This window comes from Penicillium verhagenii (genome assembly GCF_028828195.1).
Source record: "Penicillium verhagenii strain IBT 33310 chromosome Unknown utg000007l_segment0_segment0, whole genome shotgun sequence".
Taxonomy (NCBI): domain Eukaryota; kingdom Fungi; phylum Ascomycota; class Eurotiomycetes; order Eurotiales; family Aspergillaceae; genus Penicillium; species Penicillium verhagenii.
Genome location: NW_026643171.1, coordinates 1,201,737 through 1,218,009, shown reverse-complemented (window position 1 = coordinate 1,218,009; position 16,273 = coordinate 1,201,737). Strand labels below are relative to the sequence as shown.

Here is a 16,273-nt window from a genome sequence, read left to right as displayed (position 1 = left end):
TCAAATAGATTCCTGCATAAAATTTGTGGCTTTCTCGAGCTTCAAAATTTGTGGGGAGTTGCACATTTGCGGCAGAGGTTGCACAATTTCAGGTGGCTTCTGCTTTTCACATGTAGAAAGCGAAGGAACGGTCTCTGGGTGACTCGGGCTCAGCACACGTTCCTGGATATCTGCTACATGCTGCAACATAGCCAGTCCTTCTTTGTATTCTCCTTCTCGGCAAATCAAGAGTCCGATCCAATAACGGGATTTGAGCGTCGATATACCGTTCTTTCCATACTTCATTTGTTGAGCTTTAAGTACCGATTGAAATACTTTTTTCGCCGCGGAATAATTGGACATATGGTAGTAAAGAACTGCCAGGCAATGGCACGAATTTCGTGTGTCACGGTGCGTCAATCCAGGTACTTTCTTGCGTCCTTCGGCCGCCTGTAGAAGCATAGGTTCGGCCATTCTAAAGTCGTTATCCCGATAAAGCTGCACACCTCGAAGGTGAAGAGCAAGTAATTTGTCTAGTTCATCTTGTTCCGGGGATTTGAATGCAAAACAAAAACTGTGAATTAGAGTTGCCGGTGTAGGTGACGAGGCGTTTTTCGTTGCTTCAGAAGAATCTTTTTGAGTGGAAGGTTCCAAGATATTGGGTGCATGCATTTGTGGATTTCCTCCTGCTATAGGTTGATTGACATCATTGAAAATTTTGGCAGGCGTTTTCTGCGGAGTTTTTACTGTCTTTTGGGGGTTTTTTGTCGAGGTGACCTTTGCTTCTGTTCTTTGTAAGCCTGCCGGTTCCGAGACTGGACTATCAGACCGCACCAGCCACGCCTCTCCCGTAGCTTCATGTGCAGCTAATCTCCCCGAGGCGTCCCGGAATAATGCGGCCTTTATGAAGTTTTTGCAATCCTCGCTGATCTCTGACAGTGGAGATTTTGGGAAAGAAAGATCCGCGCCTTGCATATATCCTAGCAGGCTCCATGGTTTGTCGTGGGGGAATGGATAAGAATGGAAAACCATATAGAACACGATCACACCCAGTGCCCACATGTCAACTTTCTCTGTATACTGCAATTCAGTTTTATCCTCGACAGGATGTCCAAAATGGATAGAAAACATCTGCAACTCTGGAGCACTGAAAACCAGTGTTCCAACGCATGTTTGAAGGCCATTATTCTGATCAATACGTTTGCTGAATCCAAAATCGCCGATTTTGACCCACCAATCTGGACCTTTTCGAAACACAAAGATATTCTGCTCTTGTCAGTAACGGCCTTGTTTATGGGTATGTAATCTTTTACCGCAGGTTTAAGGTCTCGGTGAGCGAATCCGTTCCAGTGGAGGGACGTCAGACCTTCTGCTATCTGCATTGTGATCTCTCGGGCTTCATTTTCGGGCAAGGGTCTGTCGAGATGGCGATCCAGATCGCCGTGTTCCATATATTCCATCACAATGAACACAGAATTAACATTTTCATACCATCCAAGAAACTCGACGAAAAGGCCCTCGTACTAAAACGATAAGTTGACTTGTTAAACCCCGAATTAATACATCGAGGTATTGGAATCAAATAGTACCTTCTTGTGTGAAAACTTTGCAATCGCTTCTAGTTCTTGGTAATAATGAATGCCCTTGAAGACGACGGCCTTGTCAATCTTTTTCACGGCCTGCAACTCTGCTGGGCCATCCATTGTCAAGCACTTGTGCACAGAAACAGTGCCAACTGATCCGCTTCCAAGGCTGTTTATCACCTTCCATCTCTCCTTTTGAGGCCTGCGCCGGACATGCTGGGTAGCAGAGACCTCAGACTTGGTTGTGAATCGATATGTGAAGCGGTTGCTAAACTCAACTCGGATTTCACTATCAAGCACGAAGTCGGAAGGGAGGTCATCCATTTCGGGTGTCTTTCTGGATCACAAGTGACAAGGCCAATGGGCGAGTTGGAAATCGGGTTGAGGTTGAGGCTGTGGCTGGTGTGTTGTGTGGCTGGTGTGTTTTCGAGCCATTGCGGGAAGGAACAGTCACCGCCCCCTGCTGAGTGTAGATTCCTAGAGACATCTTAAATGTTTCAGAATTTCTAGCCGTATACAAGAATAACTTGTTGTCTAGTGGTGAAGCAGTCTGTGCAGTGTACTAGTATGCACATGTGCGTGTGGGCCAAAGAATCTTTACTTCTATTTTCACCCGGTTCTCAGCCCTATTCTCAGTCTATAGCGTACTCACCCTTCTCGCCCCCGGTCGCGCGACGCTGGAATGGGTCTCGACTCTGACTCTCGCCCATTCCTCACCTAATTGAGTTCTGTTCGTCTCTAAATGTCCATTCTCAAGTGCTATATAACCTGCTCGAAACAAAGACTGGCTGCCTTGCCTTCTCTTACTAAACAGTATAAAGGCTACACCAGAATGGTTTAGATACTAATCAGCTACCTTAATATATTTAAGCAACGAGGAAGCGTGAATGGAGCACTGAGAAAATGATCAAAATTGAAAAGATTAAATTGATATCGTTCACATGCAAGTACGTAACTATTCAGCATTCAAAGATGTTGTCAAGAGCACCATATAATCTCCGAAAGTCACTATCCTGGCCTAACAAGGTCTCGGGTTTATCGCACTCCACCAACACCCCGTCCTTCAAAACAGCAACGAGGTCAAACAGATGAATGTATTTAAACCGATGCAACACAGCCACAACTGTCTGCTCTCTAAATTCATTTTGGAGAAGTTGCTGCATGATCGATTCTGTCTCCACATCCATACTACTCGTCGCTTCGTCTAGAATCAAGATGGGCTTTGGCACCGCGAGTGGGCGTGCTAGCGCAAAAAGTTGTTTTTCTCCTGCAGACCAATTCGTTGATGCTGTTGATAAATCCGCACTCAAAATATTTGAAGTACCAGTCTCGCCATCATTATCGCTCCCATTGGCGTTGATTCGGTTCCAGAGGCCGACTTTCTGCAAAGCAGATTCGATATCTTTATCGGAGGCCAGATTGAGAGGGTCGATGTTAAATCGCACTGTGCCGGGCGATATGATCAGAGGGTCTTGAGGAATGACGTTCATCAGAGCGTGGATTTCCTGGTGCGTGAATCCGGCAAGGTCTCGTCCGTTGATGCGTAGACTTCCAGAGCGAATTTGATTCATACGCAAAATTGACATGATTAGTGATGTTTTCCCACTACCGGATGCACCGCAGATAGCGATCTTCTTGCCTGGCGCAAATGTGATAGAAATGTTTCTCAAGGCCGGTGGGCTGCTGAGGCTGTTCGATAGAAATGTTAGCAGAGTAACTTTGGGTCTGGAAGGAGACCGGGGACGTACTCATATCCTGCGGTCAATTCCTCAAATTTCAAGGTATATTTGGTGTCGGAGTAAACTGAAGATCCAATGAAATGGGAGTCATCCAAATCGTTTTCTGTGTCACATGGGGTATCCTGAGTGAATTGTTGCACTCGTGAGACAGCACCAATGCAAGTCTCAAGACTGACCCAACATTGAAGAGTATTGGAAAGGCTATCATTCAGAGAAAGAACAAGATTGAGAGCGATGCCGATAGTAACACCGGTATATTGAGATCTCAATGAGGTGGCCATTGATACAATGATGAGAGCAATAGCACCAACGGTTAGATTCATGACAAGGGTCAGCCACTGTTGAATGCAGTAGAGCATGTAAAACGGACGTTGCGATCGATTCAGCAGGTGATACATTTTTTGCTTGAAATCCGACTCGAAATTGAAAGCGCGAATGGTGCTTATTCCTTGTACGGACTCAGCAAAATGACTGTAAAGAGGAGCCTTTGCTTCGATATCCAAAAGCCGCATCTGGCGTGACGTGCGAAGGTAATATCTTTGGAGAATCACCAAGCTGACAATAAGCAGTGGAATCGAAACTGCTAGGTAATTGCTAAGGACACATAAGATGACGACTTGAACAGCACAGTTTGCGATTCCTATGTTGAAACATTACCGGTGAGTAGCCGTATCATACAAGCAAAAAAAAGAACATACCGGCGGAAAACATCGATGCATAAAGAGGAAGTGCCATATCAATAAGATCCATATCCTGGCTGAATCTATTTGTTAGGCTCCCATGGTCTGTCGTCTGGAGGAATATAAATGGAGCTCTGCCCTTGCGTTAGTAGCATTACAAGAAAAAGTCAAGACTGGGCAGTCATATTCACCGTAGTGTTGTTCGAAGAACGTATGTATGAAGATTCAGTCCGGTATTGTTGATAATTGAAATGATCAACGCCCTGCGATTCACGTCAGGCATCCACCGGAAATCTGAGACATCAATCATAAATCCTTACCACAAACTACCAATCAAGGTTGTAAAGGCCAAAACCCAGAGCAAAGCATAAACTCCAAGGTACATGGCCAGGTCTTTGTTCGGTCGTTGTTCATTCGCTTCTACCCACCACTTAAGCCACATCGCTTTTGAGAAGCTTTTTTTCAGTATGATATTTTATGGAAAAAGGTGTAAATCGGTTAAAGAAAGAGAATGACTGGTAACTCACTAGTGAAGTTGCTACATAATGCCTCTGCCAATGTGAGGGAAATGAAAACAGCAAATGGAGCGAATCCAGCGCTTTCATAATAATATTTGTAGACAGACCAGGTGCCGTTTCGTTTAGTATGGTCTGCAGCTCCCGGGGTTGAGGGCGAAGCAGATGGCGCCGTATTTGGCTCCTTTTGATCTTTGCTTTCTTGCTCTGCGGAACCATCTTCCTCCACAATTCCTTTCGCATTTGTCCAAGCTTTGGCAGATATTTCCGGCTCTCGGCGAATTATGGACTCATAAGATCCAGTGTCGATAACTCTTCCGTTTTCAAGGACAATAATTTGATCCGCGAACTGCAGCAATGGCTCTGGTATCATGTTAGTCGTTGGAGGAGCCAAGGTGGAAATTCTCCGGGGGGAGCTTGCCAGTGTGGGTTGCCAGAAGAACAGTTATCCCTGCCGATCGAAGGTAACCACCTTGACTGAAGAGCCCATTCGAGATCAGGCTGACATTATGAGCGTCCACTCCACTGAAGATGTCATCGAGAACAAGAAGCTTTGCTCTTGAATATATCGCGCGACAGAGAGCAATTCGTTGTTTCTGCCCCCCGCTGAGGCAGACTCCATTGCTCCCTGCCTCGAACGAATCACCACCGGACATTTTTTGCAAATCCGCTTTCAAACCGCATACCGAGGTTGAAAACTCATACCATTCAGAATTGTACTCAGATCCGAGAATGATATTCTCGCGGATACTGGCGTTTATAATCCAAGGCACTTGCGCGCAATAGGCGATTTGAGACACGGAGGTCGTGACCTTGGCCTCGCCAGCTTTTACTACGGTCTCGTGAAGGACGGTTTGCAAAATTGTGGACTTTCCTGACGCAACTGGCCCGATGATCATAGTAATTCCACCTTTCCTGACTGATAGGTTGATGTCGTGAAGATGATGATCGCCCTCCTTGGACCATGCAATATCGGCGTTCTCAAAGGCAATCACGGTTCCATCATTCGGTTTGGGGGTATTGACAACCAACTCAATAGCGTCTCGATTGGAGTCGTTCGAAAAGCTGCCGATATGTCTCGAATGGGCAACGGGCTTCAGAACGTAGTCTTCAATGCGATCAAAACATGCCATCGCTTCTTTCAGTGAAGGGACTGATTGAATGAATTTGAGAAGTGGATTAGTCACTAATGTGATCAGCGAAAGCGAAGTAAAGGCCTGACTTGACAGCAGAGTCTTGTCTTTGCTCACGGCTGCTATGATTCCGTAAACAGTGAAAGTAGCGAAGGGAGCAAAAGTGGCTGGTACATTTGCTATCTCGAGAGAAGGGAGTGTTAGCACTGGTTGGCATTGGCCACCCGCGGTGGATGTACTTCAGGAGGTCTTTCTTCTTACACAGAGCAATTTCTCCTATCAACAACTTTCGGAACCTCTCTGAAATTTTCAACTCTGCCTCTCGTAGCTTCGTGATGGTTCTGTACATCACACCAGAGAGCCCCAGCATTTTGACGGATTTGATGTCTCGTAGCAAGTTGGAAGTCATGGATATTCGGCTCTGGACCCTCTCCACCCACTGGCCTTGAGCCTGTCCCATTCTGCTCGAGAGTGGAGCTACTGCCAACACTGAGCCTGTTCAAAATGTTGGGGAATGCAAAGAATATAGCTTGGGTGAGGAATGTTTTAGCTACCTATTGTAATAACACCAGGAACCACACAGGATACATCAATCTGCCTTTCTAGAAGCCAGACAGCGACTCCTAATTCTAGGACTGTTGCCCAGATCTCATGCATGCTTCTGAGATTTGACACAATCCTTTCGGTGTCTGTCCCCATGTGGGTGAGAGCCGCTGAATCAACAACATCACTAGCCTTGAGTTGAGTAGTTTGTGTAAATATCAGAGAAATCAACCCGGATCGAGTCATGGTACTGAATCGATTGAGCTGTCGCTTGTAGACCGAGTTAGAGACCTAGGACTGGAATATTAGTTTTCCAGAGCGTCACACTTTTTCACTTGACCGGTTTTTATATTCACAGCTACATACGGCTATACCCAAGTAAACTAAAACATAAGCTCCGATGATACCCTGGCCGCGTTGTTTAGTGTCGACTGTTGTGTCTTCGTTCATGTAGTTCACTGTAGCGCTGATGAGGAAAGGTTGGCAAAAGGTGAACACGGCCAAGCATAGACGGGGCACTACCCCAAATATAAGGGCCCAGCGGTACGCAGAGAATACTGATTTCATCAACCGATGGCGGCCTTTTGTTGCCTTCCACGCTATTTGCAACACCTCCTCTGTGCGCTGTGCTTGTTGATCCACATCTACTTCAGGGATATCCTCGATGGTCAAGGCTTTGGAATAGCCAGTCTGGAACAATGCCAGTGTCCAAAGGAACAAGCTTTGGCCCCAAAAACCGTAACTGGCTTCCTTGGCTGATTTCCTTTGGTGATTGGGATTTAGGAGGTTCAGCTTGTGAATTGACTCTGCGACCAACATCCCAAAGTTGAGAATGAGGATCATAATGCACAGGATGCGACATGCGTTCGTTGCATCTGGAATTTGCCATAGAGATCGGATCTGTGGAAGACTCAGGAGAGTGCTGGCCGAGTAATATAGAACTAACATATCTGATGGTCTGACTGATCGCTGGTCCTCAAGAAAAGAAAGAAAAACGGCGGCTACTGTGGCAGCAATGTTGATGATTCCCGAGGGCATTCCTAGGCCAGTGTGGAGAGCTGGATTCTCAACCCGAAACGCCGTATAAAAAACATGAACAATGATCAGGCCAAATAATATGCTCTGGAAAAGAAAGCGAGTCAGCCACTGCTTATTTACCCGGTCGGAGGTGGTGTGATAAGGAACGTCACCAATTTCAAGATCGCCAATCGATAAGAACGTAATTTGGTAGGCACTCTCCACAGAACACGGAGTCGCGGGGGAATAAGCACAAGAAACAGTACTGCGGGAAGCAAGGAGAAAAATGCATCTTCAAACAGCAGGGTGAAATCAAAAGAGCGACAAGCGGGATCAATGCGAGGACCAAATCCCATGTCACTGCTTCGTGAGCAGGCCATAGTAAGGATTTTGGAGGGACAGAGCCTTGAATCGAAAAACCAGATCAATGATGAGGAGTCAGGAGAGCGCTGTCCGGTCTTAAATGGATATTAAAGAAGTTGACTCTGGTTAGTTCCTGCACCGGACTCCGCGCAGGGTGCAGGGGTTATAATTCTCCGCCCAATAGCAATACAAAGCACTATCGACCCAAAATTGTAATAAGAGAACTTTCTGTCGCTTGAACTCATACTGACAGGTTTTCAAGTCGTCAATTCTTTGCCGCTAAATATACCTGGTAGGCTTGGATGCAACCTTGAAATCAAATTTACACCCACAACAATCGCAATTACTTACTAAAGAGCCAGATGTCAAGGAATCTGATCAGTTATCACTAATGGATACCTGGGAAAACGTGACTTGGTACAGTCACCTTCGTACGGGTATGTAAGATGTTCTCCCTACTGCATACTATGCATACTACCGTACAGAAGCACGCCAGCCACATTTCAACAATTGGTGTTGGTATGGGATGGCATACACTAATACCAGAACATCCCTGTCCCTTTAATGAAAGTAGGTACGGTAAATTTCAGGTAGCAAGATCGCGATGAGACAATGGAGGTGGTATCTTACACCATAATCGTGCATAGCCCCGAGTAGGACTCACGTCCAAATCAAGCGTTGCACGCTGTCTATAATAGAACATGTAATCCAGGATCGGCCCGATGCAGTAGGTCTCAAAATCGGCGTCGTCGGGCGTTCCTGGGTAATACAGTTGGCCCTGTAAATGACAAGGAAGATCATGTTTAAAGAAGAGACTCCCAACAGAAGCAAAAGGTATGTTGAAAGGCTTTCTTTCAATCTCCACAATGCCTGTTACTGGCGCCTTTTTCTGGTACTTTTTTGTCTCAAACCAGCCAGTATCCGCATTTACCCCTGGTGCGTGCTCCATGACGATATATTCTACACCAACTGCATTTTCAGTGGTGGACGACCATCCATAGATTTCTGGTACCGGTATCCCCTTTGAGCGAAGAAACGTAAGGGTTGCGACTTCACTGGCGGTTGCGAACGTCTTCGGGACGGATATCCTGTATGGATTTTGGCTATTGCCCTGAAGTCATCTTCCATGGTGGCTAGCAGCACTTGATTGAAACCACCTTCACTCAATTTGACAAAGCTCTTGACATTTCCGTGGCCAACATGTTTTTGGACGACAATTTTAAGCGCAGCGGCATCAAAACTCATATTTCGTTCATCAAGTCGTTTCGATTCATTGTATAGGAATCGGCCGGAGGTGTAGATAAAGAGAGGCTCATCGGAAATCAAGTCTTGGTTCAGCAATCAGTTCTGTGAGGGGACCGTGTCCAGAATCCAGACGAACACTGACCCTTTGAAATTTGGCAGGAATTTTTCAAATTGAATAAAAGCCAACGAGGAGTCCGGAATCCGGATAAACGAAGGGATTTAGTGTAGAAGTTCCGTATAGACATTGCCTGTGGGGAAGTCAAAGTTCCTTATCTATGGGTCTCCTGGGATGTGGAGCGGCTGAAATGGTACGCTCCGGCGCGGGTATCAATGGGAGCAGTTGGCCTCCGGCTGCGGCGGCCGATAGAGGCCACCCCTAGGTCATATCCCAATTTCAACTTTCGGACCGGCAGAAAGTAAATTACGAGTAATTCCAAATTCATATTAGTTTTTGAACTCCATTATGTTCAGGCAGTTCAGCACTGCATTATACATTAAATCCTTGAACTCTATAATATACTAGTAATGCTATACTATATTAGTTAACTACTTCTCTTTCTTTAGGTAAACTATCACAACAACTGGCAAGAAAGAGAGGCTGAGATCTTAGTCATATAATCCATTCTCAAGTCCCTTCACAAGACTACTCTCAAGTCTACTCGCAAGTCTATTCTCAAGTCTATTCTCAAGTCTATTCTAAAAGTGACCCGTATTTAGATCAAATCCCTTAAGATATTCCTACTATATATGATAAATACAATACAGGCGGGAAACAGGGCGGTGAAGTTAGAAACTGAAATTGGGATATGACCTAGGCCTCTATCGGCCGCCATACTCCGGCGGTGTACCTGATTTGACACCTGCAATTTTGGAAAAACATCACACAAAAAATCTCCTTGTGAAGGTGAAAAACAGAGGACCAAGTGACCACGGCCGATGAAGGCAAAAGTCAAATTGGCGAGAAATGCATGTACTACAGCAACATTGAAAAGCGCTGCAGATCAAACAACTCCTGCAAAGCCTATGAGGGAACCCCCACAAGAAAGCTTACAAAGGGGCGATGAAGAGTCAACTATCGCCAGGGCGTGAAGAGAGCCCCAGGCAGCTGCCATACTCCGCAGATGATTGAGAGGTTTCAATTGGTTGTCTGAATGATCATATGACCCTGCGCGCAACGGAAAACCCCCCATTCTGTCTAGGCTCGGGATGTGGACCACATCACCTCCATGTTTCAACCCCACGGGGAGGAGCTCGAGGTCCACATACACTATCCGTACCAAGCCTCTCCCGAACGAATACCCGACCGGCAATCCACTTAACCTGATGTTTGGCCCTCGAATCCGGCGTGGCCATTGGCAATGAGACCGGGGTAGTACAAATACCCTTGCCATCCGCCCCGAAGCACGAAAACCTCAGCTTCCATTTCGAACTCTACGACCCCACACGAAACCATTTATACACTCCAACCACGATGGACATTACTTGGAGAGACTCTGCCACCAAAGAGGCCTACGAAGAGGCGCGCGTCGGCCGCGTGTTCAATCACCGCCGCCCGTCACGATTCCCCCTCGCCGTTGTGAAGGCCACCAGTGAAGATGATATCGTCAAGGCAGTGAAGATGGCGGGGGACATGAAGTGTCGTGTCGCAGTCCGGTCGGGTGGACATTCCTGGGCTGCTTGGAGTGTGCGCGACAATTCCATTCTGATCGATCTCGGTAATTACAAGCACATGGAGGTCGATGCTTGGAATCGCACTGCCAGAGCCACGCCTAGTATGACTGGCCGCGAGATCAATGATGTTCTGGTCAAGCAGCATGGGCTGATGTTCCCGGGTGGTCATTGTCCAGATGTCGGCCTCGGTGGATTCTTGCTTCAAGGTGGTATGGGTTGGAATTGCCGGGTAAGTTGAAGTGCGTGCTGCAGGTTTGATCGATAGCTAATGACATGATGGGTGTAGAACTGGGGATGGGCAGCCGAGAGAGTTCTGGGCGTGGATGTCGTTACAGCCGAGGGCGAGTTGATCCATTGCAATGCAACACAGAATCAGGATCTGTATTGGGCGGCTAGAGGAGCTGGTCCAGGTATGTTCAACTCGCTCCCGACCAATGAGCAAGTCAATAATTGGATGTTTTGAACAGGCTTCCCGGGCGTTGTCACCAAGTTCCACCTGAGCTTGAACGAGTACCCTAAGAAAGGTGGCTTCAGATCTTCTGGCTACGTCTACCCCATCAGTCAATACCGAAAGGCCTTTGACTGGATTCTCTCAATCACCGAGACCTTCGACAACGACACAGAAATCGCCGTGATCTCAAACTACCCCGAAGGCTCCAACGAAATCCACTTCTTCATCCTGTTGGTTGTCATGAAAAACACACCCGAGGAGGCAGAGAAGGCACTCCGCCCAGCACAGGACACTCGACCCACCGGCTTCGTTGCCGAATGGTTCAGCAAGGAAGACAGTCTCGAGGAACAATACAAAAATCAGGGAACCGCCAACCCGGAAAAGCACCGCTACTGTGCCGAGAACGCATACATCAACAATGACGCCGATGTGCCCGCTGTCCTGGAAGAGGCATTCACCACCCTGCCTGACAAGAAAGCATTTGCGTTGTGGTATCCCATGAACCCCTGCAGTCGCCGGAAGCTTCCCGACATGGCTCTCAGCATGCAGTCCGATCACTACTTTGCCCTCTATACGGTTTGGGAGAATGCATCCGACGACGTGCGGTGCCAGGCCTGGGTGAAGAATGTGATGAAGAAGGTTGAGCGACAGTCGGTCGGCGCATACCTGGGTGATTCGGACTTCCAAGTGCGCCGAACTAAGTTCTGGGCCGATGACAATGCGAAGCGACTTATGAATGTTCGCCGCAAGTGGGATCCCAAGGGCCGGATCTGTGGATACTTGGATCAGAATGATAAGTCCGGACCCGCTGGCCTCGAAAACACTTTTGAGTGGAAGCTGTGAGTCATGATCTAGTTCAGCGAACTAGGTCTGACACAACTGATCTTCCACTTCGTGTTTCTGTTTCTTTTTTTTCCCTTTGCTTATTGAAACTTGATTTGAGAGTTTCTCATCATTTGCTGCGAAATTGGCCTTTTTTTTATGACTTGCATATCCTGTACTTATAGGGCCCGGTTAGACATACATTGTACATATTACGAATTCACTCTGAGAGTAAAAATTTGAATAGTCACTTATCCATTCATCTCCAAAAAATTATTGTGAGGCATTCCCAGGTTCGGATCCGAGATTAAAGCTTCGGCTTGGACTCATCAACCCGTCTTACTTTCCGCCATACATTTACTCCTTCGTCCCACATGGTATCACGCTCGATATTCACCGTCCCATCTGGCTTATACGTTCGAACACCTCGCCCACTAGTTCCCCAACCGAATCCATCTGGGCCGACCGCGGCTTGTCCCTGAACGAAACGGCCCAATGGTCCAATCAAGGCTTCATATGTGTTCTTCTTCTCAGTCGCAGTGAGCACATCCCCATTACCCCAGAACCACAACGGGTAATCGGACGAGTGGGTAACACCCCACTCGATCGGCATCGCCTTGTCCATACACTCCGCACGGTATTCAATGCGATACCTATACAGCAACTTCGACGCATCCACACCACCAGTATTAGAGGTTAGCGCATGGATGAACCCACGCTGCATATGATGGACCTGCATATCCGCATATATTTTGCCCCATGCATCCGAGACCCAGTCTTTGCAGTCAGATGGCAGTTGGCCATTAGGATAATGAAGGGGAAGAACGACGTCAACGATTTTCTCGGGATAATCGGCAATGAGTCGCTTGCGGACTGCGGATAACGTGTTGGCCTTGGGCGGGAACCAGACAGCGTATAGATGTCTTTCATCGCGGCACTCGCCCAATAGCAAGCGGACATTGCGAGCGAGCATGCGACGCGCGAATTCACCATTATCTAGTGACTGGAAGAGCGTGGGCATAATGAAGCCCGAGTCTGTTGTTGGTCTGAATTGATGCACATCGATGGAAGAGCCGGCATCGAGGAGCACTTTGGGCGGCAGTGATCGGAGCCGAGCTAACTTCTCGTTTCCGGACAGAGTGAGCGGAATGTCGAGTGCTGTGAGTAATTGGTCGAACTGGACTTGCGTCTCGGCTGGGCTCTTTGGCTGCACGGCGGGCGAGTTGGAAAACATGCATGCCTGGCGGACGATGGCCTGGGAATCGGGTTGGCGGAGGTCATAGGCTAGCTGGTGAAAGACAGAATTGGCACCTATTGAAGACTTGGATTAGCGGACGGAGCGAGGCAATGGTATATCGAGTCTCTCATACCAGCAGAATAGCCGGAGATTGTAATGTTATCGGAGTTTCCGCCGAAAAGATGAATATTCTCCTTCGTCCACTCCAATGCCAACCTCTGATCCCAGAATCCATGATTGCCCACAGTCTCGCCGACAGCCGCCGCGTCCTCCGCCAGCTCGGACGAGTATAGGAACCCGAACAAATTTACTCTGTATGCGGGCATGACAACGACGGCGTTGAAATCGGTCTCCCCCAGCAGCGCTGCCGCATTGAACCCGTTGGGCGAGCCAAATTGGAGCCAACCACCATCTGTTATCTGTGGATTAGTCTTCAATGAACAAGAGGGGGAATGAAAGGTGATAGAATATTGTAAACTTACGAATGAAAACGAAGACGGGCCACCCCCCTCGTGGAGCCTTGCCTGTTGGAACCCACACATTGCATTGAAAACAGTCCTCCGTCCATGCATCCTCCTTTTCGGGCGAAAGCTCCAAGAATCCGGGCTGCGGACATAACCCCGCTCCGCCGTCGCACTGACCTGGCGACTGTTGAGTGCCGTAGCTGAAGGATGACGGCAGGCGGCGAGCCCGACGCCATCGCTGGATAGGAGGAAGGGCATATCGGACTCCACCGAAGTAGTGACAGAGATCCGACGCCTTTGACCCAGAGGGTGAGATCGTGACGCCCTGGATTACGCCACGGTGAGCGAGATCCTTCACATAGGGACGACGTGAGGTTTCCATTCCGATGAATTAGGTCCGCAACTTTGTTGGAAGATAGGTGAATAGATGCGTAATCGGGATAATGAAGCTTGGGGGCGCTGTGATCTGTATGAATTCAACCTTCCGATTCCGATGAGATTTGGTTTTCGCAGCCATAGCGTTATCCAGGACATGCTGTGCTTTTATCGCCTGTCAGAAATCGTTCCGCGATTCCGCTATGGCCTTCTTATCCGTTCAAGATAGTGTTTGCCGAGATAAAGGGTGTAGTGGAGCATTTTCATTGGTGATGGAGACGAGCAGATCGGCAATGTCTCAACGCCAGAGTTGGAGAAATGGGTGGATTGCGGGGAACTTCCGGCGCTCGGCGATCAAATCTATCGCCGATGTCATATCTGTGTGATTACAACGTATAAAGTATCCGGGCCTCGGGTTCAAATCAGAACTTCAAAGCTTTCAAAGATCAACATTGATTACTGCGCGCTTCACATACTGGTTGCTATCTTCAAATGTTCTACTGATTTCTCGGGTGGACTCCTGTTTCTTATGCCGACTATCCTCCCTGGAGTTGTTCCCGAGGTCCATTCATACTCCAACTCACGAAGACAAGGAACTCAGGCTTAGGTACTATGTACATTTAAGCCTCAAACCTTGGGAGATTATGCATTATGCATTGTGTATTTGCCGGAAATTACAAGTACGCGTGCAAGGTTATTGCTTTCGGAATATGCATACCGTCTCTATCATGCGGATAAAGGAACTTGGTATTGTGAAACCTTGGAAAATCATTCGGGTCGAAGCCCGTTCGTCATTTATTGAAACCATTCCAGTAGGGAGAAAGGTATAATCGTGGAAATCAGATCGAGGGGAACTAGCCCCTGGGGATATATACGTAAGACCAAACGAGTGTTTCCTCGCAGGTCATTCTAGTTCCGGCATATATTACCGAGACTTATACCTTCATCTTGATGGCCTCATCACTGGATGTATTGTTATCGCCGTTATCAGACTGCGCCTGGCCAACCTGAACCTGCAGCATCCGGCGTGCAACACGGGGTGGATCGAAGATAGACTTTGACTGCGCAAAGATCTCGTCAATCTCTTCCAATGTACGTCCCTTGGTCTCGGGGAAGAAGAAGTATACACAAGGGACGATGGCTGCGTTTGTGACGGCGAAAATAATATAATAGCGATTGGAGATCGTGTCGAATCCAACGGGTGTGATCTCAGCCAACAAGAAGTTGAAGGCCCAAACAGTGGCAGTTGAAACAGCGTTCACTGCAGCGCGCACTTGCAAGGGTGCCATCTCGGCAGCGTAAAGGAATGTCAGACCGGAGTAACCGACGGTGAAGATAAATTGGAATGCATAAAGGAAGATGACAGCGACAACAAGAGCGCCAGTGTTGCCTTCTTGTCCAGTTGTGCCGGCAAGAATCGCCATACACACTGACATGGCGCCTGCAGACCAGAGCATCAGCGGACGACGACCCAGACGATCGATTGTGTAGAAGGCGAGGAAGCCGCCCAGCGGCTGTGTCAGACCCATGGCAGCAGCGAGAATTCGAGAACGCACAGCGTCCATACCGAGATATTGCTGGAAGATGGTAGTTGCGTAGTAGGTGATCAGGTTAACACCGCACATTTGTTGGAACATTTGGCCTGTCGCAGCAAGATAAGCGCGGTGGAAAAGTCGCTGTTCGCCCATTGTAAACATATCGCGCCATGATGTGGCTCCAGCTTTGGCTAGGGATGTTTCGATTTCGTAAATCTGAGTTGTGATGATCTCGGAGTCGGGTTCCACGTCCAAGAGGGCCTCTAGAACTTCTCGTGCTTCTTCAATGCGACCCATCTTGATAAGCCAGCGGGGTGACTCGGGAAGCAGCATAATAAATGACATAGCAATAAGGAGCAGGACGATCTGGAAGGCGAGCGGAAATCTCCAAGACACTGAACTTTTTTTGATGAAGTAGAAGCCAAGATCAATCCATAGCGCGCTGGTAACACCGATTCCGACGAAGATGCCATCGGTGACAACGTTGGAACCACGTTTATGTGAAGGTGATATCTCAGATTGCCAGACCGGCACTGTCGCAAGATAACCACCGATACCCAGTCCGAGGATGAGACGAGCAACGATAAATTGAGCGAATTGGAAAGATGAGGCCATAAGAACGGCGCCGATTATAGCAACGAGATTGGTGATGAAAATAACCTTGCGTCGGCCAAGGAGATCGCCGAGGTAAATGCAGGAGAGAGCACCGAAGATACCGCCCGCAGTATACAGCGCGATGACCGTGCCTACATGAACGCACGTGTCAGCGAGTCAAAATAACCATAAATTCAGCCGCACTAACCTTGAATAGTCGAGTTCTCATGCTTAGTCGCCGCGTCACCATGCAGCGTGTCCATTCGAGGGAATTGGGCATTAAATGTATCGAGCGTCAATAAACCACCCGCAACACTCATATTGTAT

The 16,273-nt window shown here is 47.9% G+C and overlaps 5 protein-coding genes across 5 annotated transcripts; 1 reads left to right on the top strand and 4 right to left on the bottom strand.

The window, feature by feature from the left end:
• Nucleotides 1–1,886, bottom strand: N7466_007134 (serine/threonine-protein kinase; the record flags this gene model as incomplete). Its single annotated transcript, XM_057166523.1, has 3 exons — nucleotides 1–1,245; nucleotides 1,293–1,502; nucleotides 1,569–1,886. 3 exons carry the CDS (start codon nucleotides 1,884–1,886, stop codon nucleotides 1–3), a joined length of 1,773 nt encoding a protein of 590 aa, XP_057019564.1.
• Nucleotides 1,887–2,521: 635 nt separating this feature from the next.
• N7466_007133 (ATP-binding cassette transporter) lies at nucleotides 2,522–7,120 on the bottom strand (the record flags this gene model as incomplete). Its single annotated transcript, XM_057166522.1, has 10 exons — nucleotides 2,522–3,251; nucleotides 3,311–3,941; nucleotides 4,000–4,115; nucleotides 4,173–4,244; nucleotides 4,302–4,401; nucleotides 4,509–4,859; nucleotides 4,966–5,751; nucleotides 5,891–6,124; nucleotides 6,184–6,463; nucleotides 6,539–7,120. The coding sequence occupies 10 exons, from the start codon at nucleotides 7,118–7,120 to the stop codon at nucleotides 2,522–2,524; spliced, it is 3,882 nt and encodes a 1,293-aa protein (XP_057019563.1).
• Nucleotides 7,121–8,512: 1,392 nt separating this feature from the next.
• On the bottom strand, nucleotides 8,513–9,042 carry N7466_007132 (uncharacterized protein; the record flags this gene model as incomplete). The annotated part of the gene is made up of 2 exons (XM_057166521.1): nucleotides 8,513–8,880; nucleotides 8,940–9,042. The coding sequence occupies 2 exons, from the start codon at nucleotides 9,040–9,042 to the stop codon at nucleotides 8,513–8,515; spliced, it is 471 nt and encodes a 156-aa protein (XP_057019562.1).
• A 1,226-nt stretch (nucleotides 9,043–10,268) lies between these two features.
• Nucleotides 10,269–11,762, top strand: N7466_007131 (FAD-binding oxidoreductase; the record flags this gene model as incomplete). Its single annotated transcript, XM_057166520.1, has 3 exons — nucleotides 10,269–10,697; nucleotides 10,755–10,878; nucleotides 10,936–11,762. The coding sequence occupies 3 exons, from the start codon at nucleotides 10,269–10,271 to the stop codon at nucleotides 11,760–11,762; spliced, it is 1,380 nt and encodes a 459-aa protein (XP_057019561.1).
• Nucleotides 11,763–12,048: 286 nt separating this feature from the next.
• N7466_007130 (putative carboxylesterase) lies at nucleotides 12,049–13,824 on the bottom strand (the record flags this gene model as incomplete). The annotated part of the gene is made up of 3 exons (XM_057166519.1): nucleotides 12,049–13,052; nucleotides 13,112–13,390; nucleotides 13,461–13,824. The coding sequence occupies 3 exons, from the start codon at nucleotides 13,822–13,824 to the stop codon at nucleotides 12,049–12,051; spliced, it is 1,647 nt and encodes a 548-aa protein (XP_057019560.1).
• Between the last annotated feature and the right edge of the window lie 2,449 nt (nucleotides 13,825–16,273).